At 41.1% G+C, this 17,150-nt stretch overlaps 1 protein-coding gene across 4 annotated transcripts in view; it reads left to right on the top strand.

The window, feature by feature from the left end:
* LOC126235881 (CD109 antigen-like) overlaps positions 1 to 17,150 on the top strand; it is a 565,987-nt gene that overhangs the window by 530,034 nt on the left and 18,803 nt on the right. For all 4 annotated transcript variants that reach the window (XM_049944806.1, XM_049944808.1, XM_049944805.1 and 1 more), the window contains exons 24-25: positions 6,841 to 7,043; positions 12,430 to 12,582. In XM_049944806.1, the coding sequence (XP_049800763.1) occupies positions 6,841 to 7,043; positions 12,430 to 12,582 (356 nt within the window). The remainder of the gene's footprint in view (positions 1 to 6,840; positions 7,044 to 12,429; positions 12,583 to 17,150) is intronic.

Raw genomic sequence — 17,150 nt, forward strand, 5'->3', positions numbered from 1 at the left:
TCCAAACTACTCAACTTCAGATTTTTGGTCAAAAGTTTAGAGACCCATCTGGAACACACTTTACAGAACTGTTGGTCATTTGTGATGATTGCTTGACAGCTCCCACAACTGATTCAGACTTTTTATGCAATCTCTGATACTCTCGCCCGTCGATCGTCATCAATAATGTCTTTAACCACACAAATGTTTTTGTCTGTAATGCTGGTCTGAGGGCAGCGATCCTGTTGCTGATTTACCTCAAGTTCTTGTCCTTCCTTGAACTATTTATGCCAGACAATAACAAGTGTCCTTGATAATGTTTGATCACCGAACTGTGCAAGCAATCTTTGGCAAATTTCCACTGCTGAAAACTCATTCACGAGCAAGAAATTTGATAATTATGCATTGCGCGATGGAGGGGTACACCTGTTGCTCAGACATCGTGAACATTACTGATGAAAAGGCAAGAAATATCTAACAGCACTCTCTCCTCACTTCTAAAGGTCCCGCCTAAGTGTAACAGAAGTGCAGGGCCAGTCCTACCAACTGTTGATGTTCAGGAACAAAAATTCCATTTATATATGATCCCCCCTCGTATATTGTCACGTATCAAGGAGAAAAAAATGTACTTTCACCTGGGAAAAAGTGTATTTTCGCCTGGAAAAAAGTGTATTTTTAACTGCAAAATCTGGGAAAAATCTGGTAATTCTTTTTTCTTGTCCGCATATATACCCTGTTGTTGTTTAGCTACACTTTTGCTGAACAATCATCAGAAAAAGCTGTGTCAATTAAATATCTGATAGTATGCATATGGATCAATTTAAAGTGGAACAAGTACATAAAACTAATCACAGGAAACACAGATGCCAGACAGTTAGTTATTGGAAGAGTCCTCCCCACAAATGAGGGTGCTTACCCTCATTCGACCGATACTTGAATGTTAGTCATCATTCTGGGATGCACATTATTTAAGATTGATTGAGAAAATAGAAAATATCCGAACAAAAGCAGAGCTCTTCATAACAGATTCGTTTAGTAAGCATCAAACCATTGTGGATATGCTCATCCAACTCTGGTGCCAGATGGGATACTACAGTGGGGTTTGCTGTTTGAAGCTCAGAAAGTACAAGTTCCTAGAAGAGTCAACTGACATATTGCTTCCTCATATGTATGTCTCATGACATTGTTATGGTTATTTGTCACATTCACTAATTTCCAATAGTTATCTTCACAGCATAAGAAAATTTCGTAGTCCTCACACCTCACTACCAACGGCTGATTATGATTAGAAGTCTTTGTGAACTTTTCTAAAATGCCATTCAATATTTCCCTTTGTAGGTGTGGCTACAGTAGCATTATATATCAAACATTTACACCTATCCTTATGCATTGTAACAAATATCTCCTACTCATGCAGTTTAAAAATGATGTGTTTTCCTGTGTGTAGCTGTACTCATTTTTCATGAACACAATACTGAGTGAGAACTACAACTTGATGTATGGACTGTCTAGTTCAGATTGGTAACACTCTGCAGTGGTTTGGAGAGGTTTATTGCCAACTGTGCATCATACCATTGCCAGTGTCGACTGCATTATCACTGAGCTGTGCTGTCACTGTGGTATGTGTTGATTGTTGCACTATTTTGATCGCGATTGTTTCGTAAATGAGTGATGAAGCAGGAAAAAATCTTATGTGGTACTTTGCGTGTTGCAAGTCTTCCAGTAGGGCACGACTTCTGTGTCCTTGAAGTTAACAGCACCTAGTTTTCCCCGAACGGTCATCCATCTAAGTACTAGCTGGGCCTAATGTTGCTTCACTTCAGAGTTTGACTGTGTGGGAACTAGTGTTACCAACATGACATAAAACACTTATTTGACATGTCAGTGCAATTAGCAATCTCAGTTTCAATAACACAAAGTCTTTAACTGATCATTACCTCTGTCATACACATTCTTGTTTCGTGGAAGCTTGGAAACAGAGGTCTGTGTTGCTGACTGGATTTGGAGCTTGCCGCCCCCCCCCCCACCTATCAGTGCAAATCATCCCACAGCAAGCCTTGAGCACTCTCTCTGCTCACCACAACCCCCACTCACAATGTGTTAACTTACAATTTGCAATTAGTAATCTTCAATGCATGAATAAAGCTGTTGCTTGGCATGATTGTTTAAGGCAGTGAACTGCAGATGGAGATGAAAGAGGTGGTGTCAGTGTTGTCAGATTTACCATATACAAAAACCGTGCATAACAGTGAATTGATATTTTACAAAAAAAAGCTTGTTTAAACCAATCACAGGCAAAGGTTTTGAAAGAGTGACTCATAAAGCCATGACGATCGACTGGTTTCTACATCTACATCTACATCTATACTCCGCGAGCCACCTTACGGTGTGTGGAGGAGGGTACTTATTGTACCACTATCTGATCCCCCCTTCCCTGTTCCATTCACGAATTGTGCGTGGGAAGAACGACTGCTTGTAAGTCTCCGTATTTGCTCTAATTTCTCGGATCTTTTCATTGTGATCATTACGCGAGATATATGTGGGCGGTAGTAATATGTTGCCCATCTCTTCCCGGAATGTGCTCTCTCGTAATTTCGATAATAAACCTCTCCGTATTGCGTAACGCCTTTCTTGAAGTGTCCGCCACTGGAGCTTGTTCAGCATCTCCGTAACGCTCTCGCGCTGACTAAATGTCCCCATGACGAATCGCGCTGCTTTTCGCTGGATCATGTCTATCTCTTCTATTAATCCAACCTGGTAAGGGTCCCATACTGATGAGCAATACTCAAGAATCGGACGAACAAGCGTTTTGTAAGCTACTTCTTTCGTCGATGAGTCACATTTTCTTAGAATTCTTCCTATGAATCTCAACCTGGCGCCTGCTTTTCCCACTATTTGTTTTATGTGATCATTCCACTTCAGATCGCTCCGGATAGTAACTCCTAAGTATTTTACGGTCGTTACCACTTCCAATGATTTACCACCTATGGCATAATTGTACTGGAATGGATTTCTGCCCCTATGTATGCGCATTATATTACATTTATCTACGTTTAGGGAAAGCTGCCAGCTGTCGCACCATTCATTAATCCTCTGCAGGTCTTCCTGGAGTACGTACGAGTCTTCTGATGTTGCTACTTTCTTGTAGACAACCGTGTCATCTGCAAATAGCCTCATGGAGCTACCGATGTTGTCAACTAAGTCATTTATGTATATTGTAAACAATAAAGGTCCTATCACGCTTCCTTGCGGTACTCCCGAAATTACCTCTACCTCTGCAGATTTTGAACCGTTAAGAATGACATGTTGTGTTCTTTCTTCTAGGAAATCCTGAATCCAATCACAAACCTGGTCCGATATTCCGTAAGCTCGTATTTTTTTCACTAAACGTAAGTGCGGAACCGTATCAAATGCCTTCCTGAAGTCCAGGAATACGGCATCAATCTGCTTGCCAGTGTCTACGGCACTGTGAATTTCTTGGACAAATAGGGCGAGCTGAGTTTCACATGATCTCTGTTTGCGGAATCCATGTTGGTTATGATGAAGGAGATTTGTATTATCTAAGAACGTCATAATACGAGAACATAAAACATGTTCCATTGTTCTACAACAGATTGACGTAAGCGAAATAGGCCTATAATTATTCGCATCTGATTTATGACCCTTCTTGAAAATGGGAACGACCTGCGCTTTCTTCCAGTCGCTAGGTACTTTACGTTCTTCCAGAGATCTACGATAAATTGCTGATAGAAAGGGGGAAAGTTCTTTAGCATAATCACTGTAGAATCTTACGGGTATCTCGTCTGGTCCGGATGCTTTTCCGCTACTAAGTGATAGCAGTTGTTTTTCAATTCCGATATCGTTTATTTCAATATTTTCCATTTTGGCGTCTGTGCGACGGCTGAAGTCAGGGACCGTGTTACGATTTTCCGCAGTGAAACAGTTTCGGAACACTGAATTCAGTATTTCTGCCTTTCTTCGGTTGTCCTCTGTTTCGGTGCCATCGTGGTCAACGAGTGACTGAATAGGGGATTTAGATCCGCTTACCGATTTTACATATGACCAAAACTTTTTAGGGTTCTTGTTTAGATTGTTTGCCAATGTTTTATGTTCGAATTCGTTGAATGCTTCTCTCATTGCTCTCTTTACGCTCTTTTTCGCTTCGTTCAGCTTTTCCTTATCAGCTATGATTCGACTACTCTTAAACCTATGATGAAGCTTTCTTTGTTTCCGTAGTACCTTTCGTACATGATTGTTATACCACGGTGGATCTTTCCCCTCGCTTTGGACCTTAGTCGGTACGAACTTATCTAAGGCGTACTGGACGATGTTTCTGAATTTTTTCCATTTTCGCATTTTTTCCATTTGATCGCAATCGATGGGTTGAGCACCCCTGATCTGGCAGATCAAGTTACTTGTAACATATTATGTAACAACTCAGAGCGATAAACTACATAAGCTATGAGTAGCCTAACAAAAGTTAACATGTAGCATTTCATAATTACTCAGATGTCCAAGCAACATAAGTCAGATGTGCACCAAGCCATGACTTGAAGCATATGTAACTTAAACCAGATTTGAAAATGATCCTATCATAGCACGAAGAAGTGAGTATGTCCTGGGCAGAGTCGGGGATGTAAAAGAAGGGAATTATCTTTTTGACTTATCTGGCAGCTTCAAACACATTTAAATCAGTATTATCATAAGAATGCAACTTTTGTTTATTTGATTCACTTTAAATCATTTCTGCACATTCAGTTCATACAAGAATTAATTTTATGCTTTACATTTAACTCAACTTTAAACCATTGTAGTCCGACAGTGAATAAAGATTATGGTATAAAAAGTTTTCATTTTGACTTTATCCATTTATCTGCCTTTGTGCAAAGTTTGATCTGATTCGCATTAGCTTAAAGTATGGAGCGCTTCAAAAACCTCCCAAAAAGTGTTTTTTTTTTTTTCCACATAAAATCCAATCAAAGCAAAACTTACCTAGACCATGTTTGATACACCAGTGGACCAAATTTGAACAGTCCTTCTCATTCTGGCCTGGTGTTATTTAAGATGACTGTTTTTGCATGTAAAATCCAAAGAGAGTGGTTGTTTTTGCACATGAAATCCTAATGGTGTCTATACAGATGGTGCCATTAGCTGAGCATTAATTCCAGCCCAGTTAAAATCTTTTGGGAAAGGAATCAATCAATTCACACTTTGCCTGGGCGCAAGCTCCAGTTCGTCGTTTAAACCTTGCTTAATATTCTGTAACATAGCTATAGTAAGACAGATGTTTGAATGGCTATACAGATGGCCACTTGTCTGGATAAATCAAAAACTTTTCACCCCATTGTCCTAGCTCAAATAGGAACTGAGCACCAAGGCCCCCGCCACCTCAACCCCCCAAAGTGCAATTCTCTGCAACTGACTGACTAGCACAGAAACAGCTCTCTTTGGATATTAGCTGCCAACTGACCAATTTGGAAGTGTACATAATGACTTCTGGATACAGTCTAACTTAGTAACTTGATTCTTTGAATGCTAGCTGCTGACTGACTAACGCAGAAGTTTTTGGCATGCACTTGGTCCACAATAATGCGCCAAGAATTTTCTGGAAACATAAACTTCCTAATTTGAATGTTTCAAAAATTAAGTCAAACAATGGAAACTCCAGGTAGGAATATCAACACTGTAGGAAAAGATAGATTGCTACTTATAAAGATGACATGTTAAGTTGCAGACAGGCACAATTAAAAAACGCTTCCAGAAAGCTTTTGGCCACAGCCTTCACCAGAAAAAGTTAAATACACACCATTCCTACACTTGACAGGCACACCTGGAGCACACAAGACTGCCAACTGCAATAGCTCAGGCCAGAATGTCAGTTCTGGCCTATGCTGCCGGAGTTGGTGGCCATGTGTGCGTGAGGTGTGCTTGCTTGAATGTATGAATGGTGTGTGTTTCTCTTTTTCTGGTGGAGTATGTGATCGAAAGCTTTGTGTAAGTGTCTTTTAATTGTGCCTGTCTGCAACTTAACATGTCATCTTTATGGTAAGTGGCAACCCATCTTTTCCTATATTGTTCATAAATTGTCATTATTCAAAAAATTATAAATTTTTGGGTTCAGAAAAATTAGGGTTACAAAACAATGATAGAGAGATTTTGAAAAGATTACATTTTAAGATTCGAACATTCTAGAAATTGACAATTTTCAATAAAGATAACTTTTGAAATACGAAGTTTTTGAGAAAAGTAACATCATTGTTTGAAAGAAAAACTAGCAGTTATTAATGGGGTTGAATTTCGAAGTACATGTAGTTTTAGTGAATCATGTATTTTGAATATGTCATTAAAGAAAATATTTCTACATGAAGTGTTTATACTGCTGTCATCAGTAGTCTGTAAACTATACAGTGAATAATAAAGTTTTGATAAATGCTGCTTAAATAAGAAATTGGAGATTTCACATATTCATAGTATATGTATTATGCATGAAATAAAAGATAAAAATAAGGAATTGGTTTAAAGGAAGTGGAGCTATTGCACCTTGCTACATTTCATCCTCCCCTCCCTTGACCCTTTCCTTCCCCCTTTTCTGTTAAGAGCAACAGCAGAAACCTCAAGAACTACATTGGCAGGAACCATCTGAGTAACTAGCTCCAAATTAATCCATGGTTTGTGTCAGTCATACAGATTGGAAAATTAAGTGCCCATTTATAACCCATTGCTATTATTACCCCATTACTACTGATTTCAGTCTTTTTTTCTGCAGGACTCCTACTCAGTAACATTTATGTTGATGTTTGTTCATGTGTTGCGTTAGTTCACAGTGACCTGTTATCACAGTCTCTGCCTATCTCATTCTAGGTGACATGAAGTGGTGGAGCAGAGCCCTTGGTCAAGAGGATGAGAAAAACCCATGGCATAGTCTACCCAACTCTGTAAATGTTGAAATGACATCTTATGCTCTTCTAACATACTTATTGAACAATCATGTTGCGGATTCTTTCCCAATTTTGAGATGGTTGGTTTCACAACAGAATGAAGAGGGTGGATTTTCCTCTACACAGGTACAGTATATAACCCTCAGAAAACCTGTAAAGGTTTTTATCCAGCCCAAATGTTGTCATAGGAGAAAAAATAATAATTCACCATAACAATGCTAAATATGTGGTTTGATTGTGGAAGGGTTTCTCTAGGTATTCTGTTTGTCTTACAACATTGACATGTCAGGACCTGTGAAATGCTTGTAAAGCCATTGCGTGATAAAGCATACTACCATCGCATATAATCGTGGTGACAACTAAAACTTTGGAACGTGTTTCGTACTGACTGTCGAGTGATACTAATATGCTTGTACACAATCAAGGACTAAGTTTTCTGTAAAAATGAATGTATCTTTTGATCTGATAAAGTACAATCTGTATGTGTTTATACTAAATTTTAGACACTCTCAACAATTAGGCACTTTCACTAATCCATACGTGCGAGGAATGGCCAGTTTAGCAAGAGTTTACTGTGCGTGTGCGTGTATGTGTGTGTGTGAGTGCGTGCGCACGCGCGCGTGTGTGCACTTTTCTTATAAGCACAAAAATGTTGTAACTTCTGCTAATTGCCGTTGAAAGTTACCTTTTTAGACAAACTTTTAAGCATACATACATATAACTGATCAAAAGTATCTGGACGCCTATTAGTCAACATTAATGGGAGGTGTGTCCACCATTCACGTTTATGATGCCTTGAACTCTGCTGGGTTCACTTTTGATGGGGTGTCTGAATGTCTGGGGATGAGTGGCAACCCATTCTTCCTCGACAGCCAAAAGAAGAGGAGGAGGTAATTATTATTGTCGACAAACCTTCGCCTCAGAGATGTTGCTTCATGACGGGGTGCCTTGTCGTGTTGATACAATTGCCTTCTTCTGTATTGTGTGCAGTACACAATGCTGTAAAATGTGCTCATATCCTTCCACAATTAGTGTTTACTTAATCACAATAAGGGGACCACACCCTAGCCCATGAGACATCCCCATACTGTAATACTACGTCCTCCATACTTCACTGTTGGCACTTCACGCGATGTCAGTTATTGTACCGGCTGGACTGCTGGTAGCACTTTGGAACTCATGAATGATTCCATCTGCTGACTTAGTGTGATTCTTTTACAGCCACTCTCTGCAATCCTTGATGGTCCCTCTCCATGAGTACATGAGGTTTGCCTGCTCTCAGTTTAACTGTGTTTGTTCCATCACATTTCCACTGCACAGTCACATCACCGACAGTTGTCATGGTCACTTTTGGAGGATTGAAAACTCTCTGATGGATTTGTTACTCTGGTGACATCCAATGGCTGGTCCATGTTCAAAGTCACAGAGCTCTCCTGACTTATCCATTCTGCTGTTACTGGTTTTCCACTGACCATATAATTGCCCCATCTCCTTTTATACTGACAAGTCTGCCCCATATGGCATCTGGAGGTCAATTCTGCATTATGCAGGACTGTCCAGATACCATTGATCAGATAGTATATGGCTCGAAGGGTTGGTTGATAAATGGGATAAATTAGTCATAGAAATTATTTAACTGTATCTAAAAACAAAGATGATGTGACTTACCAAATGAAAGTGCTGGCAGGTCGACAAACACAAACACACACACAAAATTCAAGCTTTCGCAACAAACTGTTGCCTCATCAGGAAAGAGGGAAGGAGAGGGAAAGACGAAAGGATGTGGGTTTTAAGGGAGAGGGTAAGGAGTCATTCCAATCCCGGGAGCGGAAAGACTTACGTTAGGGGGAAAAAAAGGACGGGTATACACTCGCGCGCGCGCGCGCGCACACACACACACACACACACACACACACACACACACAAGCAGACATTTGTAAAGGCAAAGAGTTTGCCACATCATCTTTGTTTTTAGATATATTTTTCCCATGTGGAATGTTTCCCTCTATTATATTCATATAATTATTTAATTGTATCTAAAAACAAAGATGATGTGACTTACCGAACGAAAGCGCTGGCAGGTCGATAGACACACAAACAAACACAAACACACACACAAAATTCAAGCCTTCGCAACAAACTGTTGCCTCATCAGGAAAGAGGGAAGGAGAGGGAAAGACGAAAGGATGTGGGTTTTAAGGGAGAGGGTAAGGAGTCATTCCCATCCCGGGAGTGGAAAGACTTACCTTAGGGGGAAAAAAGGACGGGTATACACTCGCACACACACACATATCCATCCACACATATACAGACACAAGCAGACATCTCACAAGCAGACAATCTGTATGTGTATGTCTGCTTTCCGCTCCCGGGATTGGAATGACTCCTTACCCTCTCCCTTAAAACCCACATCCTTTCGTCTTTCCCTCTCCTTCCCTCTTTCCTGATGAGGCAACAGTTTGTTGCGAAAGCTTGAATTTTGTGTGTATGTTTGTGTTTGTTTGTGTGTCTATCGACCTGCCAGCACTTTTGTTCGGTAAGTCACATCATCTGTGTTTTTAGATACAATTAAATAATTAGCCATAGAAAGTTTTATTAAGAATTCTGATATAGTGGCCCATGAGAAGCTGAATGGCTTCAGGAATGGATTGCTTCATCTGTGTGGTCCAGAGTATTCAGCTGTAGTGAAATGAACTGAATGTTTGTGCCGTGCACCGTAGCCATGGGAGATGCCAAACACTTCTATCTGCCGTGCACACTTGTGAATTTGGCAGCTTTCTCTCGTCTTGTGGCTTGCTGTATACAGCGGGAGGCAGCTGAGACGGGACACTCTAAATACATCCAAGAGGAGTAAATATATCAAGATGCAGCCTTTGCCAAGTCATAATAGAAAATGTGGTGTATTTTAAGACTAAAGTTTTAATGCACCTAGTGGACAAATTATGATACCAACTTTTTTAATGGAACTACGTATTTTTTCTGTGTCTTTGAAAGAGACTTTAAAGGGAACTTGAATTGCATAACATGCGCAAAACTTCATCAAATAATAACAAGGTAACAGTGTCATAAACAGCTACCCCACTGTCAGGTGAAGAGGTCACACAAACATCTGCTTTTCTGTCCCAAATGTAAGCAAACAAGTAACTCGGGTGTGATTTGTAGGTACTTAAAGCCAGTCAGTCTGTGCTCCGCAGTTTTAATGATCAGTTAACTTGCTGTGAAGCTTTTCAGACATTCAAAATGTATATGACAGCATCTAAGAAGTGGGTAGAGTTTTCATTTGGGGTGAGTATCCCCAAACTCGTAGGGCACCAGTACATTTACATGCTGAATGGTATATTGATCATGCCAAACCCCACAATCTATCTTTCCAACAATTATAAACATATTTAAATATACAGGAAATGTGAAAAATAATGTATGCCAGAGAAAAATAACGGCAGATGATGAGAGAAATGCAAATAACAGTTTAGTATTGGTAACATACTATCCACATGTCATTACTAGGCAACCTGGAAGTGCGAGTGGGTGTTCTGTGACTGCTACATTTAAACACATTTTGTCCTCTTCACATTTTGCATCACCGTCTTCATGGCAATTGCTTTCAAAATCAGTTACAGTTCTCCAAATGATATCTACAAAAAATGCAAAATGATGAGGTGTTTCTGTGCAAGATTTTGTGTATGGTTGAAGCATTATTTGAACTGTGGACAAACCAGTCTTTACAACGTGCACTACTTGTCAGTTGAAAATCCATGCTCGCTGAAAGACGTGGATAAGTAACCACCTTGATATGTCAATGTATGGTGCGAGATTTTCAAGAATCTCTTGATTGGTCACTGTCTTATTGTTAAGATTATGAACAGTGACAAGTATCGATAGTTTCTAACAAAATATTTAGTTGGATAGATGATAAATATACTCACCAAGTCGCAGCAGAACACCCACATAAAAGTCAGTTGTAACTGGCAAGCTTTTGGAGCCAGTGGCTCCTTATTTAGGCAGAAGGGTGGAAGGGAAGGAAGAGGGGTGAAGGAAAAGGACTGGAGAGACCTAGGAAAAGTGGTAGATTTTTGGAAAGTTACCCACAACTGCAGGTCAGGGGAGATTTACTGCACGGGATGAGAAGGAAAGACCCTTTGGTGAATATCATAGTGCTACTCACATTGCACCTCAGTTACATGATTCACAGACATTTAGAAAACATTCCCTTACTTTACAGAGATAACACTAAACACAGACAGATGGGGTACACAGCTTCCTTCCTAGGGGAGGGGTTTTAGGGAAGGGGTGACAACAGGAAGGGCATCCAGCCACATTCACAACCACTAACATTGACAAATCTAAAATTAACGTACCAACCCCATGAAGATACAGGATAAAAGTCACAAAAAAGGAGTACAGACTTCTTTCTATATATATCATCCATCATATACCATAAAACTTTGACGTTGAAGTGCCTGTTTCTGTGTATTAACATAGAACAGATTGTCTTGTAATTGGCTATGTTTCTGTTTAAGAGAAATATCAAAGTAAGTTTCATATTTGAACAAACCATGTAGTGTGTTGATGTCGAGAAAAATTCTGTCACCTCTGATGCAATGATAATTTCTGTTTCAACAATGTACCTTTGAATGTGTAACAGTACAAGTAATTTCTGTTATCATATGATGACACTTTGTGAAAATTTCCTCCACTAGTGGCAAACATGAGAGAGAATTTTTGCATTGTGTGGTACAGGATATAATTCTAATTAATTTTATCACAGGTCCTTACTGATGTCCACACACTAAAAAATCCCTCAGGTGGTCAGTGACCTTCACATACTGTTTGTCTACAATAACTTGACAATTTTAGTGGTGCCGCCAGAATTGGAGAAAATCGGCACTAATGGAAAGATATTCATTTATCACTGAGTGCTGCCAACATTAAACTGCCCCTAGACTCTGAGCATTACTGTGCACATCATTAAGGGTACTGGTGCCAGGAGCAAGCAGCTTGACCTGCCTTCTCCTCACCACTCCTCTCCCCTTGGCAGTCCCAATGCAGGGGAAAGCATGCCTCCTGCCTTCCCTGAAAGCCACTGTGAGAATCATCAACTTATCAAGGACAAACAGTAGAAGGGTAGTTTCTCACAATGATGCCCTTTTACAAAATATTCTCGATAATCTTGCTGTGACAAATAAGAATAGAAGTTCCAACTTTTGGTGAAAACCACCTTTGCCTTCATCAGTATATTGAAGGTTTGTTATTCTAATTTGATGTAATGTGAACACAGAATATTTTATACACCTGACTTTAATGAGTCACATCATAAATGCACCATTATACAACCATTTGTATCATAAATGCATCATTATACAACCATTTGTCAGTGTGACTATACTATTTTTTTCTGTTTCTTTCATTGAGAGGACAAGAACTTATCTGTTGAGCTTTATTTATGGATGCTTTTGTTACAAATATTTGCACTTATGAACAATATTATCACTATATGCCACTTGGTTTGCAGGACACTGTTGTCGGCCTTTATGCGCTGGCTCAACTGGCACAGCACATCAATTCCCGCTCAACTAGTATGGCAGTAAATATTACATACCAAAATGGCGGATCAGTTATCTTCAACATTAATCGCCAGAATTCAATGATTCTCCAAAAGCGTGAGGTGAGCTGTTATAATCTCATATAATTTAAGAATTTGACATGGATTTTTATTTTGGGTGAAAGTGAAACAGATTTTTAAAAATCAATTCGATATCACAGAGTCAGCTTATCAGACTTCCTCAATCTACTGTTTTTTAATGAAATATTTTCGATTGTTGAATGATATGTTGGATATTGCAAGTGGTAGGTTAATTGTGAAATGAAATTTAAAAAGTAAGGTTAATTGTGAAATGAAATTTCAAAAGTAAAAATTAAAGTGTCTAATCCAACAAAATAGGGAACTTCAAAGAAAGAGGGATTACTTACGAACAACAACAGATGAATTATTGCCATAACCAGAGAAATAGATAAATATAGACAGTAAAGATTGCGTTATTCTTCTTGTCTCTTGCTCCTCTGTCTCCAGACAATGGAACATTTTGTTCTGAACCTTGAAATTATTTCTTACTGTGACTATTGATCAGCTTCCCTCACAATGAGGTAAGTTGACTTATTTTGCTGTAACTTCATTTCAGATGTATTCTTTGCTACATTTCAGTTACTGATTGTGGATTATACTAAGGTGACAAAAGTCATGGGATTCCTCCTGATATCATGTCAGACCTCCTTTTGCCCAGTGTTGACAGGGCATGGTGTCAACAAGTTGTTGGAAGTCCCCTGCAGAAATAATGAGCCATGCTGCCTCTATAGCTGCCATAACTGCAAAAGTATTGCTGGTGAAGGATTTTGTGCACAAACTGACCTCTTGATTATATTCCATAACTGTTTGATGGGATTCATGTTTGGCAGTTCGGGTGGCCAAATCGTTCCCTTGAATTGTCCCGAGTTGTCTTAAAGCCAATCACACATTGCCATCCGTAAAAATTCCATCATTGTTTGGGAACATGAAGTCTGTTAATGGCTGCAGATGGTCTCCCAGTAACCGATTATAACCATTTCCAGTCAGTGATCGGTTCTGTTGGACCAGAGGACCCTGTCCATTGCATGTAAACACGGCACACACCATTATTGATCCACCACCAGCTTGCACAGAGCTCTGTTGAGAACTTGAGTCCATGGCTTTATGGGGTCTGCGCCACACTCGAATCCTACTATCAGCTCTTGCTAACTGAAAACGGGACTCATCTGACCGGGCCATGGTTTTTCAGTCAAGTAGGGTCCAAGTGATGCAGTTGTGATCCCAGGAGAGGTACTGCAAGCAATGTCATACTGTTAGCAAAGGCACTCTGTTAGTTGTCTGCTGCCGTAGCCCATTAAAGTAAAATTTTGCCGCAGTGTCCTAATGGATACACTCGTATGTCCCACATTGATTTCTGCAATTATTTGATGCAATACTGCTTGTCTGTTAGCTCTGATGACTCTTGGCTAATGCTGCTGCTGTCAGTCATTAAGTGAAGGCCTTCAACCACTGTGTTGTCTGTGGTGAGAGGTAATGCCTGAAATTTAGTTTCCTTGGTACACCCTTTACACTGTGGATCTCGGAATATTTAATTCCCTAACAGTTTCCGAAATGGAATGTTCCATGCTTCACTTTCATAGTGTGTTACTTACCGTCAAGCCGGCATAATAATGTCAGAAACCTTTTCACGTGAATCATCCGAGTACAAACGACAGGTCTGCCACTGTAATACAGTACATTGTGTTCGCAATATTACCACCATCCTTATGTTTGCATATCACTATCCCATGACTTTTGTCACCTCAGTGTCAGTAGATAGTCCAGTAGGCATTTTATGTTTATTGAAAATTGCAGACTATGAAGCAGCTTATAAAATAAACTGTAGCAACATTTATCATCATTATTTAACAGCTCTGCTTTCCTCAATGATGTGCACAGCTGCCTCCTTATGTTCCTATCAAGATAAATCCAGTTGTTCATGTCATCATTCATTGTTCCCACTCTTGCTGCATGTCCATCTTCGTAATGCCCATCTAGGGTGTTCTTGGTCTTGCTACCCACCGAATCCCTTCATTTTCTCTCCAGGTTTACTCAAGCTTTCCTTGTTGGTTCCATCCTTGCTATGTGTCCAAACCACTTGTGTCTTTGTTTTCTGTCTTAATCCCTCTTACTTCTTTTTAACTCTCTCTTACCTCTTCATTTTATATTTTGTACACTTTTTATTTCTGTATCATGGACCTCAATAACTCTTAAAACCAGCAATCACAGTGAGGCATACTTTGTGAAGATGCATGCATCTACAGGGTGTTACAAAAAGGTACGGCCAAACTTTCAGGAAACATTCCTCACACACAAAGAAAGAAAATATGTTCAAGACACCATAAAAAAGTATGAGTGTCTTAATCCCAGACAAATGACACAGTCGTACACTACAGCTGAAACATCATCGCCTGCTCTGTTTGACAGTACCTTCCTCTGTTTTGCCTCTTACAGTGAGCCCTCAGAGCTACCTGCTGTTAACCCCCCCCCCCCCCCCCCCCCAAGCAGTTGCGGGCCCTTCTGGTGCTTCCATCACATCCACTTTGGGAGCATTGCTTTCCACCTGCCAAGGACACCAGTCCCCATCCCCCAGCCAGAGGCACCTTACCCCCCTCCTGCTTCTCTAGGTAGGAGGAGGTCCCCTGGGACTCATCCTTCCACAGTCCGTGCTGATCCACAGCCAGATGCCAGCCAGTGGCTGAAGGAACCACTGGCTGCTGGCTGTTGGACTTCTCATTCTTCCTCTGTCCCTGAAACCAATTCAGGGAAACCATCTCAGCCCTCACCTTCTAAGGAGGAGGAGGACAAAAAGAAGTCCTCCAAGACAAAGGAAACTGGCCCCCATGCCACTGGACCTCTGCAGGTACTCCTTCTGTGCCCAAAGTGGAGATCCTGGTGGCCCCTGAGGCACCAGATCTCCCCAGGCAATGTGCCACTGTGTGAGTGGATGCCCTGGCATCTCAACCGATGGCAGTACATGACCCTGGGACATAATCTGGCCATCTTGGTCGCTTCGTGCCCTCACTGTATTCAGTCTGATCCTCCAGTGGAATTGTAGTGGATTTTTCCACCACCTGGCTGAGTGATGATAGCTACATTCCACATTGCCATCTGGGAAACATTGTTTCCAGCAACATACACCTCTGCCTTTCATGGCTACTGAGGTGACTTTAAGAATCACACTGAATATGAGAGGGTATTGGGTGAAGTTGTACTTACGTGATGGACTCTGTATGCAGTGACCTTGTGCCTCCTGATACACCTTTGGAGGCTTTTGCAGTTTTGGTAAAGGCGTATGAGGATTTTTCCATGTTTACCTCCCTCCCAATGATGTCGTGTCCCAGGATGTACTATGTGCATTACTCTCTCAGCTGCCCCAACCTTTCCTAGTCTTGGATGATTTCAATGCCCATAACCCTTCATGGGATGTAACAATGATCACTGGTCATGGTAAAGACATCGAAACTTTACTGGCACAGCTCGATCTTTGCCTCTTGGATTCTGGTGCCCCCACACACTTCAGTGGGGCACACAGAACATTTTTGGCCATTGATCTCTCCTTTTGCAGTCCTGGTCTTCTACGATATGTCCACTGGAGGGTCCACGATGACCTGTGTGGTAGTGACCACTTCCTGATCTTCCTGTCGCTCCCTCAGCATTGCTCTGCTGGACACCTGCTTAGATGGGTTCTCCGCAATGCTGCCTGGGATGGGTTCACCTCTACTGTTGTCCTTAGCTCCCCATCGCAAGGCAATATCGATACAAATATTCAGTATACAAAGGCAGCCATTCTTTTGGCAACCAACCAAGCCATCCCATCTTCCTCGGTATCACCACATCAGAAGACGGAACTGTGGTGGACCCCAGAGATCTCTTTGGCCATTGGAGATCATAGGCGTGCTCTCCAATGCCATAAGTGACACCTTTCACTAGTGCACCTCATTGCCTTTAAATGGCTCCATGCCTGCACCCACTACCTCATAAAATGATGAATCTTAGGAACGGTATGTTTCCACCACTGGATCACTCATTTCTCTATCACAGGTATGTGCAGTGATCAGACAACTCTGTGGCTTCCAGCCCCTGCAGGTGTACCAAAGTATTTCCTTAGATGCTGTCATTTGTATAATCCAGACACTGTCATTGAATATTTTGCTGTGCATTACACTCGCACATTTGCATCTGAGAACGACTACCCCACCTTTTGGCTCATAAATCAGCGGGTGGAGCAAATGCGCTTATCTTTTACTACCTGACACCTGGAGCCACATAATGCTCCATTCAGTGAATGGGAACTCTCCAGTGCCATAGCCCATTGCTCTGATATAGCCCCACGGCCAGACCGCATCCACAACCAAATGTTGAAACATCTCTCAGTGAATTGTCGGTATCACTTCCTTGCTCTCTTTAATCGGACCCGGAACGAAGGTGAGTTCCCATCTCAGTGGCGAGAAAGTGCCATAGTTCCGGTTCTGAAACCATGCAAGAACCCCCGAGATGGGCGGTTATCACCTAATAAACCTGCAAATTACTCTGACACATGGTCAGCAAGCGGCTGTTTTGGCTCCTTGAGTCTCAGGGCATTTTGGCTGCATCTCAGGGCAGTTTTTCCCAAAGGTGCTCCACTGCTG

The sequence above is a fragment of the Schistocerca nitens genome, chromosome 2, assembly GCF_023898315.1.
Source record: "Schistocerca nitens isolate TAMUIC-IGC-003100 chromosome 2, iqSchNite1.1, whole genome shotgun sequence".
Lineage (NCBI taxonomy): Eukaryota > Metazoa > Arthropoda > Insecta > Orthoptera > Acrididae > Schistocerca > Schistocerca nitens.